This window comes from Tauraco erythrolophus, chromosome 4 (assembly GCF_009769465.1).
Source record: "Tauraco erythrolophus isolate bTauEry1 chromosome 4, bTauEry1.pri, whole genome shotgun sequence".
Lineage (NCBI taxonomy): Eukaryota > Metazoa > Chordata > Aves > Musophagiformes > Musophagidae > Tauraco > Tauraco erythrolophus.
The window spans coordinates 7,650,508-7,672,527 of record NC_141468.1 but is presented as its reverse complement, the minus strand read 5'-3'; the positions used below and the strand labels follow the sequence as shown (position 1 = coordinate 7,672,527).

General features: G+C 40.8%; 1 protein-coding gene across 1 annotated transcript in view; it reads right to left on the bottom strand.

Annotated features, from left to right (window-relative positions):
• CAMK1D (calcium/calmodulin dependent protein kinase ID) overlaps nt 1–22,020 on the bottom strand; it is a 231,497-nt gene that overhangs the window by 33,405 nt on the left and 176,072 nt on the right. The window contains exons 4-5 of the mRNA XM_086610012.1: nt 9,043–9,181; nt 4,093–4,219 (exon numbers count right to left, since the gene is read on the bottom strand). Coding sequence (XP_086466138.1) covers nt 4,093–4,219; nt 9,043–9,181 — 266 coding nt within the window. The remainder of the gene's footprint in view (nt 1–4,092; nt 4,220–9,042; nt 9,182–22,020) is intronic.

The window sequence follows — 22,020 nt, the reverse complement described above, 5'->3', positions numbered from 1 at the left end:
TTATTACTCATGTTACTGCCTAAACAACTCCTGTGGCTGCTTTTTGCTAATAAGGATATTTCAAAGGTTTATCGAATGTTTCCAAACATTTGACTCAAAGGATACGGAATGTCAAAATTCAACATGGAAATCTATTGCTTACTTAAATGCTTTGATCTTGCGCAGGGCTAAGAGAAACACGCGGCTTTGATATGATCTGAAATTGCTACTGGATCTCTAGCAGAGCTGAAAGTTGTGAAATGACCCGTCATAAAAGCACTAAAGAGAATAAAAACAGTGAATGAGGTGGAGTGTACAAGGACCAACCACACATCCAAGGCCCAGTCTATCCCTACAACAGGGAAACACAAGAAAATCTTACTTGAAGTTGGGTTGAACTCAGAGAAAGAGTTTTAAATCTCAGTAGGATTAATATATTAGCCAGCCACAAATATGGTTCATAATTCAGCATTTCTGCAAAAGGAGATCAGATTGCCCGAGACAGGCTTTCCAACATTTTTTCCAAACTTTTCAATGCTCATAAGCATCTTGTGAGTCTAAGTCCCATCTGCAGAAGTAACCAAAGCTTTTGAGAGACCAGCTCTCAAAGAAAGTCAGTCAGTGAGCCTAATTCCCAAACAGCCAAAAAAATCTCTTTAGAGGAATTTGCTGAGTGACTAGAGTAATTTCCTGGTGAGTATACAACACACCTCAAGGACGACTCATTTTCAGGCAGTTTTGAACACCTCTTTCATCAAAATCAAGTTCTTATAAATGGTGTCAAGTTGAACAGCCCAAATCTATGATGCTGAAAATGACAGATCACTAATGGCTTATATAGATCTGGCCCATAATCACACAGATCACTCAGTTTTGAAAACACCACTTCTTCTGCAGTTTAGACGATAGAGGGAGATCCATAGAAGCCAACCCACACACCTAATTCACAATGAAATAAGCTACACAAGCTGCCTTGTCTTATCCAATTTAGGTTTTATCTAAAAGTTGGGCATCTAGTTCCAGACTCCTTCCATCAGAAATAGAGAGAGATAAGGGTGGTAAGCAGCTAAGAAAATGGAAGACCTTTTCATTAGAAGAGGTTATATTATCAGATCTCCTCTTCGGTAAGCAAACATTTAGATTTGCATATCAAAAAAAAAGTGCCTCAACTAAGTCTAATTGGGTTAAATTATTCTAACCATCATCTTTTCACCATAGGACCAAAATATCTGACAAAACTCAGATCTCTGAACTGTAGACAGCAATTTAATCTGTAAGGTAGAGTCTTAAAAAGTAATGCTGTAATGTTCTGCCTGTTACACACATTTCAGATATATTCTAATTGGATAAGTAATACTTCTATTTTCAGAAAGAAAACTGGTATTTATTAAGAAGATTAATTATAATTGCACCCTTACTTATTTGATGAATTGCTGAACCACATAAACAGGAATTTAGTGTCTCCAGTACCACTGTTCTTTGGACCCAAAACTAAGAAAAGTTGAGTTAAAAACAGAAACCCAGAGTTGAAAGTATATCCTGATTAGGGAAATTAGATAGAAATGATGAGGGTCTTGCATAATTGCAAATGCTTGCAAAGGGCAGCAGACCTGAGCTAAGATCAGGTCTGCTACCATGTCAGAAGCTTGTCCAGCACTTTGCAGAGCAAAAAGCATTTCTGGAGGTAAAGAAGTACAAACAGTAGCAGATGTTAATGACTTCTTAAGCGAGCTCTGGTCTGTTTAGCATGTGATAGGTGCCTAAATTTTTTCCAGGAATTAAAACCCAAAGTGGTTAAACTAGCAAAAATAATTAATTCCTGATCATATCTTAGAAAATTAGATGCTCTACAGATCTTTAAAGAAAAGTCCCAGGATTGATGGATCTCTGAGTGTTACTTCAACACTAGGTAAAATGGATGGAAAAAAAACCTCAAAAACATTTGGCAAAGAGGACACTTCATGGGTCAACACTGTGACCCGTGTCTGCCCCAATCCAAATGAGGACACGTATTCATGTCGTGCCGTTAGAAGGAAGGGCTCTTACATTTATTTGAGAGCATCAGGCAGGTGCTGGAGGTTGGAGAGAGACGCTGGAAGGCACGGAAGCTTTTGGGTGTGGACAAATTGCAGACCATGTATGCAGAAGCCATGTCATCGAGTATAACACTCACAGAAGTCCATTTGTGGGCATTGCCACAAAAAAAAATTTTCTGTGCTTGGAAAATGTTGTCTGGGCAACCAATTATTATTTTTTTTTTAAAAGGAAGCACTAAAGAGGAGCCGTCTCCTTTGCAAAGAAAAAATAAAATAAATGTTTAAGGAGATTTTTCTTTGTGAGAGAGGGGAAAAACTCCTGTCAGCACTTCAGCAATAAGCAGCCGTGACCTCTTGAACCATATGAGTAAATCCTGCATTCAGTAAGGTAACAACGGGTCTGGAGGCACTTGTGTGGCTATCAGCACCCAGACCATGAGTAATGAGAGCTCTCAAACATCTCTCAAAGCACTAAAATTCGTGTCACATGCTCTGAGAGCTTCCTCTCCAAAATAGCAAGTTTTCTTATGTAAATGGCTACGCAGAGAGGCCATATGAGATCACTCTGTGCCCAGGCAGAGCTGCACTCCCTCATCTTCATCAGCACTTCAGCAAACGTCATCTGAGCTTCCCTGTGTCTAGCAGATTCACTGTAGTCAGTGCCCATTTCAGAACAAAATAAAACATGTTCATTAAGGACAGAAGAGCTGACAGCAGAAATTATGAAAATTGCTGTCTCAGCTCAATTCCTGCTAGTGCTTTGGAAGCAGATTTGCAGTCTGGTGTGATTACAGGAGACAGCTATTTAGGCTGTACGGAGTGCATCCTGACTCATATGTCTTAAAATAAAAAAAAATGTTAGGCTGAAAGCTTCACAATGGGAAATCAGAGAAATCTGTTCCTTTATCTGATGTTATTAGGATAGAGTGTGCCCGTGCGATGTGAAGATAATCACTGGAAAAAAGGTATTCCTGGGACAAATCTGGATCACTGTGTCATAATTGTACCATCTGTCTGAGTTCTGGTATCATGGTATCATCAGAGCTATGAAAACACACATGAGGTGGCAGCTGCAAAGCAAAAGGTGCCTCTCTCTGATGGCTGGAACACGTCAAGTCTTTCCTACTGGAAAGCTGTGAGGCAAATCTATCCCAGGGGAAGCCACTGTCATATTAGTTTCATGGATTTCAAGGATACTTCAGAGAGAAATTTTACCATCTCAGCTGACTAGCTTGGAATCACAGAATAATAGAATCATAGAATGGTTTGGGTTGGAAGGGACCTTAAGGATCATCGTAGGAAATCACTGTATCGTAGGAGGTGCAGGCTTGCTGGATCTGTCTCATGCATGAAGTGAGACTTTTAAACAGTGTTTGCTTAAGTAGACTCTATCATCACCTGCCACATAATTCTCATAATTCAGTTTCTTTAACTTTTTTTAAAGGATGCTGGTAAACGCACTGCTAATCATAGCCTGGTACAATCACTATTGAATGGACAAAATACCAAAGAATAAATGAGGAGAAACAATTTGATACTGTCCAGGAAGGCTTGGGGATCTAAAGAGGTTTTGCATACTGACGTCTAGGAGTGAGTAACTTCACATGGTTTTAACAGAGGATTACTGAACATGTCTGAATAAACGTAGCTCTTTTTTTACTGTCTTCTATCAGGAGAATCTGGCAAATACTATTCTTTATGATTAAAATAAGATGTTACAGTAGGTAAAGCTTCTTGATTTTATAGGTGCTTATAGAATCGATGCATTGGAGGATGTTTTTCACAGACTCTTAATTTACCTACAGGCAGTGTGTTTGAGAAGACATATTTTGCAAAGAATTAAAATAATTAAAATTAAATCCACACTCCCCAAGCTCATTGCAGTATCAGAATCCAAAGCAGAAGAGCACCCAAGACAGCGCACCAGTAACTTCTGAAATTTCTATTTTTAATGAATATCTTAAAAATCTTGTGTGCACCATGTAGAGGCACTGGAAAATAAGTATTATTTCCTTTTCAGTATGTGTCTGTATTTCAGCTGGGAAGAGTGGACACCGAGGATAATCAAACCTCTTACCAACATAGCCAGGAGTCCCGCAGGCTGTGGACATCACATCTCCTTTACCCTCCATCTTTGACAATCCAAAGTCACTGATCATGATTTTTGACTCTTCATCCTGGCTGTAGTAAAGTAGGTTCTCAGGCTAGAAAGAAGAAAAAGGGCTTTGAATATGTAAGTCCAGTAACAGCATCTGTTGGCTGATGCTTTGCATTTATTACAATCCTTAGTTACATCATATGCTAATATACTTTGGTTCCCCTAAATCCTAAAGAGTTGCTCCTACAATCTATATGGAGATCATCTCCAGACTCCTATATGGAGTCTAATAGAAGGAGATGACACCTTGAATTTTGAGTAACTTTCCTGGGATAACAAACTTCTCCTTTGGCACCCCAGATAAGAACTAAGGCTCATCCCTTACTTGTGAGATGTGTCTGACATACTATCACTTCAAAGTGATAAAACAGAAGGATTCATTTGAAGGCAGGTAAACATAGTAAATCTGGGTAGTGTAACAAAAAAAGAAATTATACAGCATTTTAAAAAAAAGAAAAAGGAAAACAATAGACATTAGAGAATTTTTGTATCTTCTCCACTGGAAATAAACTGTTATGAGAGAGGAAATACCTCTACAGTTAACAGAGTTGCAGCAAGGATGTTTTAGCTAGAGTCGATTAGGGAAAAATGCTACAGCACTAAGCACAGTGACTTGTTCCTGCTGAGAGAAAACAAGTCACTCCACAAAGCCTTGTGACTTTATACTGACATATATATAGGCAGATTGGAGAACCCAACCAAACTCCATCTGCCACAGCACAGTCCTCCATCCATATGCTTTGAATGTGCTACTGCTACACAGCAAAGCTCTCCCCAGGTGCTGTGAGAGCACACTTCTTCCCCTACTTAATGTCTGGGCTTGCCAGCATCTGCTGGCACTCCGACAGCCCGGTGGGAATGGGATGCCCTTGCACCCCCCGGACCTTAGGGTCTTCATCTATAAAAGTGATGGACACTCAATGTTTCAGCATAACCCTGGTGTAGACTTTTTGCCCAGAAGCTGGTGTGAACGCTTGCCCACATGTAACACCTTTTGCCTATCAGCCCACTGTGCGGTCCAGGAAATGGTGAGAAGCAGCCACACAATGTCATCGAACTCCTTGGGAAGCATCCCAGCTTGGATTTGTAAGGAGGAGTGATTGCCCTGCAGCAGCATCAGCCTTCCTTCCTTCATCTTGCAACCTCCCATTCTGGGGAAAGTGGGGATGAAGAAACGCTGAGGGGTGGAATCGTCTCCACCCTACTCTGAGGTTCCCGTTCAGCCGCAAGTTGAGGTTCAAGCTCTTTCTGGCTCCCTGGCCTCAGTGTAAAACCACATAGTGATGACTTTATCCACAGGACATGGTGGCCACGAGAGGATCTACAAACTGTATCCACAGCTGTGAGCCAGCTGGGACTGAGACAAAAGGGAAACAATTCTGTTTGTAAAAACAATCATGAAGTTGTGCCGTTTATGTTTCTTTCTCATGATACCTTGCAAGTCCATTGCTTTAATTGGCCATTAGAATGCTAACACTGTTTTCAGGCACCACATGAGTCAGTTTTATGCCCTTGATGGGAGTTACTCCTAATTTTTACTAGTGCACTTCTGATCTGCTGAGAGGTTGGTAAAGTTGGTATTAAAGGAAAGACAATTATTTCCCAACAATTTCTGCTAACTCACTTCAGGCCCCCACTTATTCGTATTTAGTAAGGCCAAAAATTCCACCCATTTAAAACTTAAACTTGTTTTAAAGCCTTTTAAAAGAACTCTGGTTCTTCAAGGTGGTTAATTCAAAGAGTGTTAACGAGGTGGCTCTGTACCAAGTGGAGCTGCTCAAGCCTTCCAGTCCTTTTGTACATCCTGGACTTCCCTGGACTTCAGCTGCTGCCATCTCCAGTTTTCTGCTGCTGTGTTATTTAGATTAGAGACTTGGAGCACAGATCTGCTTCTCCCAACTACAGCAAGTACTATTTTGGTATCTGAATAACACATAATTACAATAAATAATTGTTATAGATGTTTCAAGGGTTGCATTTTTGTAGAGTGGATTCTTTCCCAGAGTTTCATTTTGAGGATCACAATTCGAAACTTGCACTTATCTTGATATTTTGAGATCATAAAAAGCCTTATTATATCCCTATTTTTGCCATCATGGTATGTTTCTGCTAACAGAAATTCACAGCAGGTGTTCCTCACATACCGTATTTTATGAGTCATTTTAACAACTGATACGGTGCTGACAAAGATTTCCAAACAAAAAGAAAAAGATCTAGTCTTTGCCCCAAAATACCACTGGAGAAGGTTGGTTTGATCTAAATTCAGGATGTCCTTAAGTAAACTCTGAAAGTAATTTGTAGATGAATCCACTTCCCAGTTACCAGGTCTCATGTTTTATTATAGGAACTTTTAAATAAGAGACATCTGTTTTAAAGTGAGAGCTACAGTCTTCCTTTAAATTATAAAGACAGGAATATTAAAAGCCTGTACAATTGAGTATATGAACTAATAGGACTCAGACTTCCTTCCAAAACCTCTGGTTGCAGAAAGAAGCCTGAAGTTATTTCCTACAAATGGAACTGGGGAGAAAGCTGGTCATGTTAGAACACTAAACAACTTTTCTATACTGAAATGCTGTGGAACTCTAATAAATACGAGAATATTTCTATGTACTTCAGCATAAACGCAGGAACTAACAAGAACTGAGGACAACATGTGAAGACTGTAGGGGATGGAAGACTAATCAGTGCCTCCTTACAGAAAACCCATTATCAGGACTAAACTGCAGAACACTGAGGAGGAAATATTATTTGTGAACATCAGTGTATATTTTCTGTCCGTGGATTCAAGGTTTTGCCTTAAAAATGTACCAAATCAATACTTTAAAAAATATATTTCTACTTTCTATTATTCTACTCTGTCTTTTGAAGTGAAGATGGTAGGATGCCCACTTCTGGCAGAGGTGTCCAGGACTGAGGCAAGTCCTTTGTAGCAGTAAGGTGTGGAAAAGCTTGCAATCCTGTGGGAACAGCCCCTGCACAGCAAAACAATTCATGTCTTGAGTCAAAGAGTGGCAGAAGGAAATGACTGTGTTGAGGTTTTCGCAGAACGAGGCCGTGTCTGCCCGTCTTGGGCACTGCTCTGCCTTGGAGAACTGTGGTGCTGGTGGTTACACTAGTAACAGGCTCTGTTTTGGTTTCACTGCGTCACGTCTTGGAATAATTATTTTACCCTGAATAATTATTTTACCCTATGCAGCATTTCACATCAGCACTAATTTTGGAGGAGATAAAAAGCAAATAAATAGTATGTCTCATCACCACAATTTTTCATCCATCTTGAGGCAAAACAGTGAAGTCACATTCTCAGCACTGCAACCTTCACTAAGAGGACTTGCCAAAAAGTGTAAACATGCAGTTTAATATTAGACTGTATTAAAAATACAATTTATTTAAAAATACATTTAATAAAAAATGGTATTTAAGAAGACATTTAAGAGCTTTTGACTCTATTAATGTTCACTAAACCTTTACATAATTTGACCAGCTTTGTTAAATTCTACGATCTTTACATGGGGACAATTCATGGCCATAGCATCAACATCCAAGGCAACCGCTGTTTGGAGCATCCCTCCAAAACACAATGAGAGCTGTTATTTCATTCACTGAATTCTTAATTTCTGGCAGTAAACTTTGGAAGAATTAACTAGCTCAGGAACTGAACCCACAGTTTTCTTTTGTCATTTGTATATTTTTCTAATACCTTCTGTTAATTTAATATTTAAGATACTAAAAATGGGGAGGTTTAGCTGTGTGTTATGAAATTCAAGCCTTTCTGCTAATCTTAACGGTAGTTTAAGATATAGGAATGAAAGAACACAGAAATAATGATTTGTTATGTTTTGTTTTGTTTTGTTTTGTTATGTTTTGTTTTGCTTCTTGTTCCAGAAAAGCTGAGAGTTTTTGATGTAATAACACAGTAGAGCTGAAAGTAAAATTATCTAAAAATCACATTGATACACAATGTTCCTTGGAAGAATCTTTGCTGTGAAAAGTATCTCCAAAAACACTGGTCCAAATAGCAGAATAGGAAACCATTCAAAGTTCCGACACTATTTAGTATTTATTGTTGGAGCAGGTCCAGAGGAGGCCACAAAGACAACCTGAGGGCTGGAGCACCTCTCTTATGAAGACAGGATGAGAGAGTTGGGGTTGTCCAGCCTGGAGAAGAGAAGGCTCCGGAGAGACCTTCTAGCAGCCTTCCAGTACTTGAAGGGGGCCTACAGGAAAGCTGGAGAGGGACTTTTTGCAAGGGCATGTAGTGACAGGACAAGGGGCAATGGCTTTAAACTGAAAGAGGGGAGAGTTAGATTGCATACAAGGAAGAAATTCTTCACTTTGAGGACGGTGAGGCACTGGAATAGGTTGTCCAGAGAAATTGTGACTGCCCCATCCCTGGAAGCATTCAAGGTCAGATTGGATGGGGCTTTGAGCAACTCGGTCTAGGAGGTGTCCTTGCCCATGGCAGGGGGGTTGGAACTACATAGTCTTTATGGTTCCTTCCAACCCAAACTGTTCTATGAGTCTATGGTTACTAATTATTATCAAGTGAAATTAAATATAGCACAGCAAATCTGCAAAATAATTTACAGCAGTAAACACATCCTAGCTGAAATGAATTTCCTGCCTTAATGTAACATTTCAGGCCTTAATGAATGACTTTTCCAAATTGCCATTGTAACAGCATTGATTGCAAAGTCCTCATTAAAACTGATGGCGATGGAAGAATATAGAGCCTTCAGAGCATCCTTCTTATGTAAAAACTTACTGAAACAACCAGGGGAGGCTGGACTTACACGTGTTAGACTCACATAATTGTGCAACCTTCGTTAACACTGCCCGGAGAACTGAATCATATTATGGTCATACCTTGAGGTCCCTGTGCACGATGCCCATTCGGTGCAGGTAGTAGACAGCGTCCAGGACCTGCCGGATCAGAGTGCTGGCATCCTTCTCGGTGTAGAACCCTTTCTCAACAATGCGGTCAAAAAGCTCTCCCCCAGACACTCTGGAAAACACAACGGGACACAGAGGTGTGAGGATATGCTTTGTAACATGCTTTTTACCTTGCTAAAGGATGGCCAAGGCCATGCACTAGCCACAGGCAGTCCAAGAACACGTCCGTCTGGAGCTCTGGAGGCTCTCCCACTGTCCCAACGAGCATTTAGGTTTGGTTTTCTCATAGTCCAAAGACTAGTCATGCTGTAATGGAAAATAAAATCCATCATACATCAGAGAGCAGTCAAAGACTCACTCGAACTTGCAGAGGGAAATTACTACTCCATCTCAGCAAGAGCCAGAGGACCAGGCACTGGTTTCCACAGTCCCATCTTAATGAACTTTATATAGGTGAACTCAGTGTGCCCTTCCCGTTGGTGCTGGCCCACTGAGCCTGTAAGGCTCCCTACTAGTATGATCCCTTGGAGTTGATTTTTTACTGCACCGACTCAGGTTTGGGTTTTATCCTGAAAGAATGGTCCCATTCTCCTTTCCCCATCAGCGAGTGAAACGCATAAGGTAGTGCCATTACCTATAGAGCGTTAGTTTATTAAAGGACTCTGGGTCTCTGGTAGTTTTAAATGCTCTCGGAGGTCCCCCTGTTTACCCACACATGTATATTCATTTATCAGCAGCCACAAACTCTTCAGGCAGAGCACAGCCTCGGCCCGGCGCTGGTAGCAGACAGTTATTGATGAGGGAGAGAAGATTATCGGCGCAATTAATCACCAGATGACACAGATGGGGAAAAGACTCCACAGCTCAAAGAGGAAAGAAAATAAAACCTTGACATTCCAATATTTAATGTCTGCTATATTACACTTTTCCTCTGCCCTGCTAGAAATAACACATTCTGAACCCAATCTTAAATAAAGAATGGACACATTAAAACTCCCTGGAGGAGTATCTGGGGAAACAAAAGAGGAAAGAAATGTCAGAGTAATTGAAATAATAAAACTCTCAGCAAAAAAACGCCTGCAAAAAACTGCCCTACTACGGTAAATAAAAGATTTCCATTTTAACAAGCAAAACCTATTAAAAAAAAATGTATGCGATATGTTTTTTCAGCAAGTTGCACCACTTAGCATATCATAAATAGCACAGTAAAACTTTCTTTAAAAACAAGCCTAATAAAGGGAAAATAATAAATGATTACAGTCATTAAATACATATGGACTGGGAGCTTGCCATTATATGTACACTAGGTAATTCAGCCACAGTCACTCCAAGCAATAATCTCCTTGAATAATGCCATGAAGTCACTTCCTAGGCAAGTTTGGAGCCTGAATGGAAGAGAAGGCTACTGCTAAAAATGAACACATTCAACTCCGAAAATGAAAAGCAACCTTGGAAGGAAAAAAAGTCAACCAGATAATCCTCCTATTAAGTGCTAGGCAAACAAACCAAAAAGCTTGCTAAAATATCATCATTAAACTGAAACTCTGCAGCAAAGGTGAAGTTCACCCAGGGTCTGAAGTCCACCCAGGAGACCCCTGGCTTGCTGTCAGCGTGAGAGGGGCTGGAGCAGCAATGCTGGGATGACAGTAGGGTGAGGAAAATGCCCTGGTACGTGCCAAATTAGAGAGCCCGTGACTCACAGCACAGCCCAGAAGGAGACACGGCAGGTAGAGGCTGCACCAGAAGTGCCATCACACAACAACCTGCTCTGAGACGACATCTCGAACATCGCATAGAAAAACTTGAATTGAAACTGTTTCTTTCCTAGTTTCTCACAATAGGAGTTGTATTTCTCATGTATATACACACACACACACACACACACACACACACATATGTATACATATACACGGTGTTGCTCCAAGCCTCTCTCAGCCCTACACCCTTCGCCCGATCCATCACGTGCCTTGCCAACGGAGAAGGGACACAATCCTACCTTACCGATCACTGAAGGCAGACACAGTTATATTGAATCTGGATCCTATTAGCTGACTGTCTTTTTATGTTTCCCCTGCAGCCCTTTATTTTCCCATGGATTAATTGCGCTGAAAATTGAGCCCACGTAGTAATTAATATGACTGAATACAGCACATGAAAAAACTGTGCGTGCTGTTTTGCGATTCCATGCAGTTACTTTTGTTATATCCAGGAGCTGGACTGCTTTAGTAAATACTGATTTACATCACGTGCTTTCCTGTACAAGGACTCTTCTTCGACATTTGCACAGAATACACTTCCAGAACTTTTTTTTCATTAAAATGACAACATTTGCCTCCACGCCAGATCACCCTCCATCCCCCTTAAGCCTCATTCTTTAATCCGAAGCTTTTCTTAGTCAAATTCAGTCCAGTGGATCTACTGTACCCAGGCTCAATCTGCTTATAATTTTATTTCAACACATGGAAAATATTTGCAACCTCTTAAATGATGCGTTGCAAACCAGAGCTTAATCCTAGGACTCAGAAGGAACACAGCCCCTTGCTTATTCAGAGTGTCAGCAGCAGTCCAGGTACATGCAGAGCTGAGGGACCATGCTCCTATTTATTTGTGTGGTGACTCTGTGTTACAGTACATGGGATTGGCACTATATGTTTGCACTCACCTATAGAGTCTCCCTGCTCTGGGCAAGTGTCATGGCTGGGGTTCACCTCCCAGGGATGCTCTGCAGCTCAGCACCCAATTCTACGGCTACTTTCCATATGGAGCTTATGTCCGCACGGTTTGTCTCCTCCAAAACAGGGTTAACTCAACTGTAATGTCATTGGGAATGCTGCTCCCTGTGAGACGCCCAAGGACTGACAGAAGTCAATGCTGTTCCAGGAGCAAACCAGCAAGGGCAGCTGTGGGAGAGCACTTGAGCTCTAAGCTCATAGTGGAGATGTGGCCTGTTTGTCTAAAGCTGGCCTTGAATCCAACCTCCTCTGACCCACTGAGACGGGACTTGGCATTCTGCTCTGAACGGACCTGAGCACTCACAAAGCGCTGCTGCAATTTGTTTGTTCCAGTCTTTATTACTTTGGGATAATTTATTGGTTTTTAATGGCAGCACCAGCTTTGCCCTCTCTATTACAATTCTGAGCAGTGCACGGGAGGCAGAGTTGAAACTGCAGGTAGTAAGAGTAGAATTAGGTCTTTGTCTTAAAGAAATTTAAGACAAAATTTTCTGACCAGAAAGAGAGGGTAGGAGGAATTTCTTATTAGTGGAAGAGGAGTGCTCCTGTCTTGCAGCTGGCACAGGCTCATGGAGCTGGACACACTGTCCCAAACATCAGCACAAGGAACCTTTTTCCCCTGCTGATTTCAATCTTGGTTCTCTGCGAAGAAAAAGTCAAAGGAGGAGTAGCCAAGTGCAGTTACTTGAAAAGCGTTTAACCCCAGGAACAGCTCAAGTGTCATGCTGTGATCCAGAGTAGCGTTAGCCCTGCCCTGGGACTCAAACCTGGGCAAAAATCAGCAAAGCAGCTGTAGCTGCATCTTTTGCATGGATGCGTGCTGAGACCTCCTGCTAGGTGTGTGTGGCTCCATCCCTTGGTCCTTGCTCAGCCGCTGAACAGCGGCTCTCCTCTGGTTCATCAAGGGATGTGGGAAAAGCCCAGCGCTTGGAGAAGGAGCTAAGCTGGGTGTCCACATCACACATGGACACTGCCAACACGTGCCCTGCCTGGCTCCAGGAATACGGGAATGACTTTCAAAACAATGCCCAGAAGATACATTTAGTTTAAAATGAAAAAAAGTCAAACCCAATCCAACCACAAATATGAATACTTTTCACTTCTACTACATCTTTTCCCTGAAGGTAGGTGCCTTTAGCTCATGTCGCTGACTATCAACACGAGGAAGGCCAGAATAAACAGTTTCAATTTCTCATTGAAGGAAAGAGAGAATCAGCCTTGTCCCAATGAAATAACGAGGACATACAGTAACGTCCTATTCCACAAGCCCCACCCCACTAAGAAAGATACATTGCCATCAAACCCCATTTTGAAGAGGGCTAGTAGGACACATTGACCATATGAAAAAGAGACAATATCTGCATTTCTGATGGGGAGATACAGATTGGACTCTGGTTCCAGGGTTTCCTGAGATAAAACCTCATGGACCTAGAGTTTCATTAAGGAGACTTCATGTGTCGATCGTGCAGATGATGAAAATCTTTCAGAGGATATAGCCTGGTGCTGGATTTTGCAATGAACTCCTATAGTCCTCTGGTCTGGGGTCAACTATAACAAGTTTGTCCAGCTCTAATGAAGATGAAAAAGGAAACAGAGATAGATGTTAAAAACAGAATCGGTGTCTGTTGTTATATTTTAAGTCTTTTTTTTTTCCCTGGCTGGATTTGGGGATTTTGCCTCTTCTTTCTTCCCAGTTTGGTGTTTAAATGTAGATCCAAACCTCCAGCACAGGCTGCCACACTGAATGTCTCTGTTTAGGACAGGTTTCAAAAAACTTTGAAAATGCCAATGGTTTTGTGTACACGGATGAGCTACCTCGTTATTTGGGCTGTGTGTGTACACCGTTGGCTGAACACGCTGCCCAGGCACTAGAAAAGGACCCTGAAAGACCTGGCAATCCTCATTAGAGGCAAAGGAGAGGTCACTCTAAAAGTGTCCTAATGATTATTAAGGCTCTATTCAAGGGTTGGTGTCAGTCCTTGTCACTACACCATTTCTATATTTTTGCAATTTCTAATTTACAGAGGTAACTTGGGAGCCATAAGGAAAAATTTCAGCATTAGTATTACACCTTTACTTCACATTAACCGATTTCGCTGTCAAGTTCATCAGGAAACTGCCCAACTGACAAACAAAAAGCAAACAGCCCCTACTGCAGGGGAGAAGAAAGGATGTGATCGACCTTTTCGGAAATAATCAATTTCCTTGCAGTACCATCAGGAAAGCAGAACGTGCAAAGTTTCAAAGAAGTGCTTTGATGAAAGATGAGCACTGAACAAAAACTCCCTCGTAATTTAAGACCCTAAGCTCATGAACAAAGAGCCAATCTCTCTGGATTCCTGGTGGTTTTGCCAGCAGTGTGAAACCTGCTCCCATGCGTTGCAGGTTGCTCTACCAGCTACCTACCAGACCACCACCACAGCAGGGCTGCCTGGTGGGGGACACCCCTGCATATGTCAGCCTGCAGGCAAAAAAATACATGAATAAAAGAACAAATAAATGCTGCAATTAAAAAGATGTTAAAAAGATGTTAGTCACTGATATTAATGTATTTATGTTACCCTTTCTTTCTCTTGCTGGTACCATCTGTGTGTACAGATAAATCCTCTCATTTATTCACCCCGGCATCCCCCACTGTCATCAAGCGTCGGAACCTTTCTGCTTGTTTTAGGTGCTTAAAAAATAACACCCTTTGAAATATCGCTTTGACTGCATTGCCATTTGGCAAAAAATTGTTGTTTTTCTCTTTTGGAGTACAGGCTGGAATTACTCTGGGTTGTTTACTGCTTGACAGTTTAACTGCTTTTTATCAAAAGTCTTATTGATGAACTCATCAGCGGCGGATTTACACAGAGAATCTCATCAAAGCTATGCAGAGCTTGTAGGCTTTTCCCTCCAGAAGCGTGTGAAGTTCACTTGATGCTTCACTTGAAAGAGGGTAGATTTAGATCAGCTATAAGGAAGAAATTCTTCACTCTGAGGGTGGCGAGGCACTGGAACAGGTTGCCTAGAGAAATTGTGGATGCCCCATCCCTGGAAGTGTTCAAGGCCAGGTTGGATGAGGCTTTGGGCAACCTGGTGTAGTGGAGGGTGTCCCTGCCCATGACAGGGGGGTTGGAACTAGATGATCTTTAAAGTCTCTTCCAGCCCAAACCACTCTATGATTCTATGATTCTATGATTCTATGATTCTATGATTCTATGACTTGCTAACTGTTTAAAACTGCACATTAGGGATGCCTAACGAAAAGAGGGCTGATTTCAGAAATTTGGAGCAGGAGACATCCCAGGCCAATATGAAAAATGTGTAAAATATGAGCATTACTCTATAGCTATGAACAGCTCACTGATCTGAAGTTACGTGTCCACAATTTCCTACAATATAAATCAGAAAAAGCCCATAACTCAGTCCCCAGGGCACGAAGCTGGAAGTGTGAGGTGAGATAAAAAGACCGAAGGGACCGTTCCTGGGAAGTTTTGGCTTTGAGTACTAGTTTTCTCTAATGAAGGAATTCTTATTAATACAAATATTTCCATTAAAAAATTTATTTTGTTTTTAATGGAGGAATTTTCTGTTTGGCTTCAAACTTCCTCTGCATTGTGAAAATGCATGAGAACCAGAGAGCTCACTGTTCGAAAGGAAAGAGAAATTGGCTGCCCTCGTCTCATTGTTCAAACGACGTAACACATAAAAAGAAAGCAAGTAAACAGATTAATAGATTTTAGACCCCGAAAGGAACATTATGATTATCCAGCCTGACCTTTTCCAAATATGAACATGTGATTAAAATTTTCCTTGTGCTAATAATCTGAGGTGTTAATGAGGCAGGGACAGATATTGCTATAGAAATAGTGTACGTCCTACAGAGACTTGCCTTATTCAGTATACATCGCAGAAAAGCACACCGGCTCTCTCATTTGCAGCACATCATAAAACATTCAGCCTGAACGAGGCAAGGACTTTCCTTGTTATTGTAGCTTTAAATCACTCACCTTAAAACCTGATGGTAACATAAATACCTGCTCCAAGGCCACCAAAGAAAGGATGCAGGATCAATTTTTGCTCATTTTTCCAGAATACAGGTGGTAGAGAGGGATGGATGGGTGTTAGCAACCTCTCCTTTGATAGTGCTTTTCAATGCAACGTTGCTGTGGGATTTATTCCGGGAGGCTGATGGTTTCTCAGCTCTTCATCACCACTGCGATGGTGGCTGCACCAGAGAGCTGCCCCTCACCCTGAAGGGTTGTTTTGGAAAAGTTTGGGCAAAAAAGTTATGGTCATGTCTCAGAACCAAACTGAGCAAACTAAACCAGTTTTTTCTCTGCATTAAAAGTTTCAAATGACATTTGTTGAGAAGCTGTAGTGAGGTTGTGCTTTGGAGAACAGACTTCTGTTTCCACTGGGACAAGACCATTAAGTCTCTGGAAAGCTCAGCTCAGGGATGTGATGCAGTTTGGCAGTTTAAATCTTTGGAGAAAACATTTGCCTTCACAGAAACCCTACTGTGGAGCTCTTTTGAGGTCCATGATTTTTTGAGGTTGATGATGTTTTGTTTTATTCAAAATTTCATTCCATATTCAAATATTCACATTGTATGCAAAATTTTCCCTGATTCCATCAGTAGTAAAAAGTGTGACAGCACTAGCAGCAACGAGATGACAAAGGACCTGAGGTTTTTAACTCTCTTGTGACTAAACCTTACTGACTGACAGCTTATCGCAGCCTTTCAAATGCCAGCAGCCCACTTGCCCCCATCTATGCTTGTACCCCCAGGCAGTGGTGCATGGAGAAGACCTAGGACCTGCCAGCTACAGCAACACTCCCCCAGTGCTGCTATCACTATTTATGAGGCACGTATCTCTAGTAAAGCAACCTGCACTGATAACTCCACCATGCAATCAAATCCTAAGGAATATTGTAGCAAACTTTCACATCTCTAGCACTCTGCTGAGATCTACAAACACCAGGATGGGCAGAAGATGGGCACATCCTTTTTCCACTCTTCTGAGCTCTTATAGTTTGATTGGCACCTCCACAGGAGCCAAGAATCACCTAATATTAGCGGCTTGATCACACTCAAGCATGCTCCTTGTAATTTCAAAAAAGACCTATGGACATATATGTTGGCTATTCAGCCAGTTTTTCTTCATGGCTTTTTTATTAAATGAAAAGCCAAAGCATGAAACTCAGCAATGGTGACTTTCACCTGTGCCCATTGTGTCACTCAACAGTTTGATGTCACCACATGTTAATCCATCCATACATTCATTCATTCAATCCATACATACTTTCACTACAGGTTTCACTGTGAAAAAACCCAGCATTTTTAAAAGTGTCACTAAAAATGCATAGTATGCATTAAATAACTCAGAAGTTTAGTTTTAAAGAAGCAATTACTCCATGATTTATTCATTTCCTATGTGAGATGTCAATAAATCAACTCAAGCATAATCACTCCTGCTCATTGTGTGTGTATATATATATATGATTTTGTTGCCTCAACCTTTCTTACTTTGCTTCTAGAAAACAGAAAAGCAGAGCTCTGTACACAAACTGTCCAGTGTCTGAGGGTTGGAACAGTGTATTTCCTGACTGCTGTCATATTCCTCAGGCTCTCCATAAAATAAGCGGTAGTTAAAATCTGGAGGAGATTCCTCACCTGACAGCAATTTAAAAGTAGGTCATGTTTCAGCACTAATAGGTTGGGTTTGTTTTCCTTTTGACTTGTTTTCCAATGGAAACCAACCTCAACGTCCTGCCAGCATGAACTAGGAAGAACAGACCTAAAAATTATGAGAACTGATGTAGCTGAAAACAGATACCTTGAATTACGCAATGTATAGTAAACAATTATGAAATGTAATGTAAGATGAATGCAATACTAAGAATTGTCCTAAATATCAAAAAGGATCACAGAGAAGTATAGTAAAGTCACTTTCAGATGGAGCTTAAATAGCCTAGTTATTCACAGTTTTCTGTAAATAACATTTAATAGAAATTTGCTTTTGTGTGTATATTCCTTTTCAGAGTTTGATTTTCACGCACTTTCTTACAAGAAAGTTTGCAGGCAGACATCGTTGATATTAAGATAACAATGGGTGATACTTGTGTCAGTGCAGAAAGAGCTCTGAAGCTCCTTGTATCACCTGTATCTTACAAAAAGTCTACTTTTTTTTTTTTTTTTTTTCTATAGGATGTACAATATCTACGGACTTTGAATCGTCCCTCTGTCCTGGACAAACACAACCAAGGAAAAATTATTTTGAATCAAAAAAGGAAATGCAGTCAACTGGTCAAGACATCGGAAAAATCACTTGTCTAAGCAGTGGGTAGAAATAATACATCAGGAGCTAAATATTAAAACCAAACAAACCAACCTAACTGTAAATGACATGTATCTTGTTTTATCAAACTGTTATGAACATATATATATATATTTTAGAAGTCATTAATGTACTCTTCAAAATTCAAGAAAGTGTCAAGAAACTTGCAGAAAATTGATAAAGAAAACCACAAAATTCTAGTTGCTTATAAAGAAGCATTCCTTAAGAAATCTGCAAGTAACTAAAGCAAATATAAGGAAAAACCTATTCTATGGTACATGCACAATTTTAGGATATACAATATCTCTAAAAATCACAAAATAAATGTTGGAACTATCAAGGACAGTTTGCTGAAATGTTCTGTGGCCATGTAAAAACAAGCAGAAGGTTTGGGACAAAACTGAGTGTAAAGGGGAAAATTATTTATTCCCATAAACATCCATGGTACACTCACGCCTTCAACATTTTGACAAAGTTCCTCTCACCCCATCTCGCAAATCTACAAATAAGCAGCTGTGTGTGAGCTACCACTCTCATCTCCTTCAGCCAACACAAGGAAGGAGGCATCTCCAGCGTGTGATGCTGCTAAGGGCACGCTTCAGGGTGTGAGGAACAGAAATGTCCATTTCTGTGTTCGTTCAGACAAATCTCACGTTGAGAGCCTTTATGGAAGAGTCCTGAAGATGCTTTGGCCAAAAGCATAGTCAAATTTGGGAAAGTGCGGAGAAGAAAACCCAGCAGACCAGAGAGCTTCTCTATGAAAAGAGAGATCGTATTCACAAAGAAAAGAGACAACAGAGGAGATGCAATAGCACTGTACAAAATCATGAAAGGGATGGACCATGGAAAAGGGAAATATAAGGAATTATTTCACACCACAGATGAGAAATAGAGGACCTGATGGAATTAGCAGGTGGTGGATTTAAGACAAAAGCCTTTGTCATCTGAAGAGCAATCCTGGGACAGATGAATCTTTGGTATGATCCAATAAAACGGCGCTCGTTCTTATGTTTGTGCTCATTAAATTAATTATTGAATTGTTCACTCAACTCTGGTCTGAATGTGCATACCTACATTAATGGAGTCTTTTGATTCACTCACTTAAAATCAAATATGACAGATTCATAGATTTTAAAGCCATTATGATAATCTAATCTGACCCCAGACAAAACAAGGACTGTAAAATTTTTTTCTCGGATCCATAGCTCCTGGCCGGACAAAAGGTTATCATTTAGCAGTGTAGCCAGGCTTGACTTAGAAGATACCAGTAATCCCTTGTCTGCTTTGTCCAGTGGTTAATTACACGCACTGACTAATTACATTGAGGATTTTTCCGATGATAATTTCTAATGTGCTGTGATTGGATCTCTTTCAACAATGACTGCAGACTCTTTAGCTATATTAAAGCAACCTTACTCTTTTCAGGTTTCGCTAATATCATTTTTTCTGCTTCTATCTGATGTTTCTCTCTCTCAAAAAAAGATATTTATTAGCTACTTTCACAGCCTCTGTGAAGAGCTAACTAGAAGCTGAGTGCATATACAGTGATGCTCATTTCCAGTTCTCCATTTGGAAACTTAAATTACCATGTTAAGTGTCTTCACTTACATCTGCATCAATAAGATCTGGCCATTCCTGGACAGCATATGGACCAGTACTAAGTATCTGTATTTCAGTATTGAACCAAATATAATCTAAATAGAATATAGAGTTTCCAATTATTACTCTCTTCTGAACATCTTTCCTTCACTCTATGACATCTCACGATGTTTTTCTCATTGCTGTTCAATCAAGCCATCCCTGTTTTCCACAGAGAAGAGTGAATTTCTCCAATTTTGATCAGTGTAGAGACATCAAACTGAATTCTTACAGTTCGGATGCAGTCTCAGCTAAATAAAACTTATGTGACTGTTTAGAGCAATATTATATCTTTAGCCAGTAAATTCAGTTTCAACTGGAGTTGCAAGAGCACTTGTAATGCCATTGAAAGAACCAGGAGGAAGAGGAATTGAATTTGGAAACCTCAGAATTGTACACAAGTTGATGAATCTCTTGCCCAGTGGTCTCTAAAGAGGGTACAGTGGGCACAGGCCACGATGGGTGAGGACAAGCAGCATACACAGCCAGATCAAAGCTGTTTATGGCAAGCACACTGCTCTAAATCCCACTGCTCCAACCTCACTGCAACCCATGATGCTGAGCACACCTTTCTGTGTCCCACCTGAGACCTTCCTCTCACCTACCCTATTAATTGCAATTTTTCACATTACTCATTCTTTTCCAGCTCCGTGCAGGAAGCCTGAAAGTGGACATGATTCATGATGCTGCTTGCGCTTCGCTGACGGGCCAGGAACAACACTCGTGACCAAAGCTTCATGTTTATTTGCAGATCACCAGCTGCCTTCTCCCATTAGCAGCAGCTAATTTCCAAGCTGCGCCCTTTGCACAGATAAGGCATGGCAGGGACTGGGAGGACCCACTGATTTATTGTGCTTTGGCTGGAGGGTGGGCAGCACAGATATTCTCTCACGGCCTTGAGGGATGATTTATGATGTACAAAAGAGGCATTTTCTTTATATTTTTTTTTTCAAAAAAAGGCATCTGGTCCTAATTCCTGATGTGCTCCAAAAAAAACCCAGAAGTCAGGCATGTGAACCACCAAAGCTCATGTGATTTCTGCTCTTCAGCTACCGTGGGATGAGCTCCTCAAGGAGATGCTGTCCACAGTGTCCCCAAGAGAGATGGGAAGAATGAGGTGCCACATGCAGTCAGTGAAGAAACCAAGCAAAACTGGCCAGCAGAGAGGACAGCCTCCAAAAATGCTGGAAAACCACCAGTGAAACCAGCTGGGCACGGAGAGGGCAGAAAGGATAAATCCTCCCAACACTGTGCTTGCTCAGTCCATGTTGGCTGCCCCACACTAAAACCATGTGCCACAGCCACAGATTTACCAGTTTTATTCTGTGCAATAGCCAAATTTACTGCATTTTGAAAGAAAAAAAACAACCTTCCTGGAGGGAAAGTGTGTGTTGAAAGATATAGTAGGAGCATAGTACACAAAAGAGAAAGTTTCCAGAATGTCCTACATAAAACAAATGTGCTCCAGGGCTTATTTCATTAATTCTTCAATTATTGCCTTAGTAGCTGCTGATTTAGTCCAGGCCATTGAGATATTTCTAATGGAAATCATCAATTCATCACAGAGACAACTTCCAAGAACATACTCACACAGATGAAAATAGACACATGTTCATGCTAATAACGAGGACTCCAGCAAAAGAGGGAAGATTTTATGTATCTGTTATTTTAAAGGTTTATGTGCTTCTGAGTCTTAACAAACCAGTCTGGCCAACTGCCAGGCATTCCGTTTTTTACTGGAACTGTCCCATGGCCTTGGGAAAGATTTTAAATATCCACTTATACATTATTGCTCCAAGGCTGCCATCTATTCTAACACTTTACACAGTTTCCTTGACACAGAAAATGAAAGTCTCCAGCTAATTATTCGTTAATGAACACAAATAGCTCCACAGTAATTTTATTTTCAAGACAGAAGAGCAAATCAATGCCAACAAGCAAACCTCTACGGTTCATGCTCAATATTTGAAGAGTTTGTGTTACCATTGCTGTGTCTATTTCTGTAATTTTTCAGCAGTTGAATTGATGACAAACTGTAAAAGCTGATATTGGAAAAAAGCAAAGCCATAACTGATATAACAAATAATCAAAGTTAGCTGGAAAAATGGAGAAAAGCTCAACCTGATTCTCTCAGATGCAATAATCTATGGGAGCTATGTCCAGCACCCAAAGCCCCACATAGAACAGTTCAAAGACTCTTTTTTATCTCACAGCAAACACCTGGGTCACCTTCCCAAGGCCAGACCATGGGGGCGAGG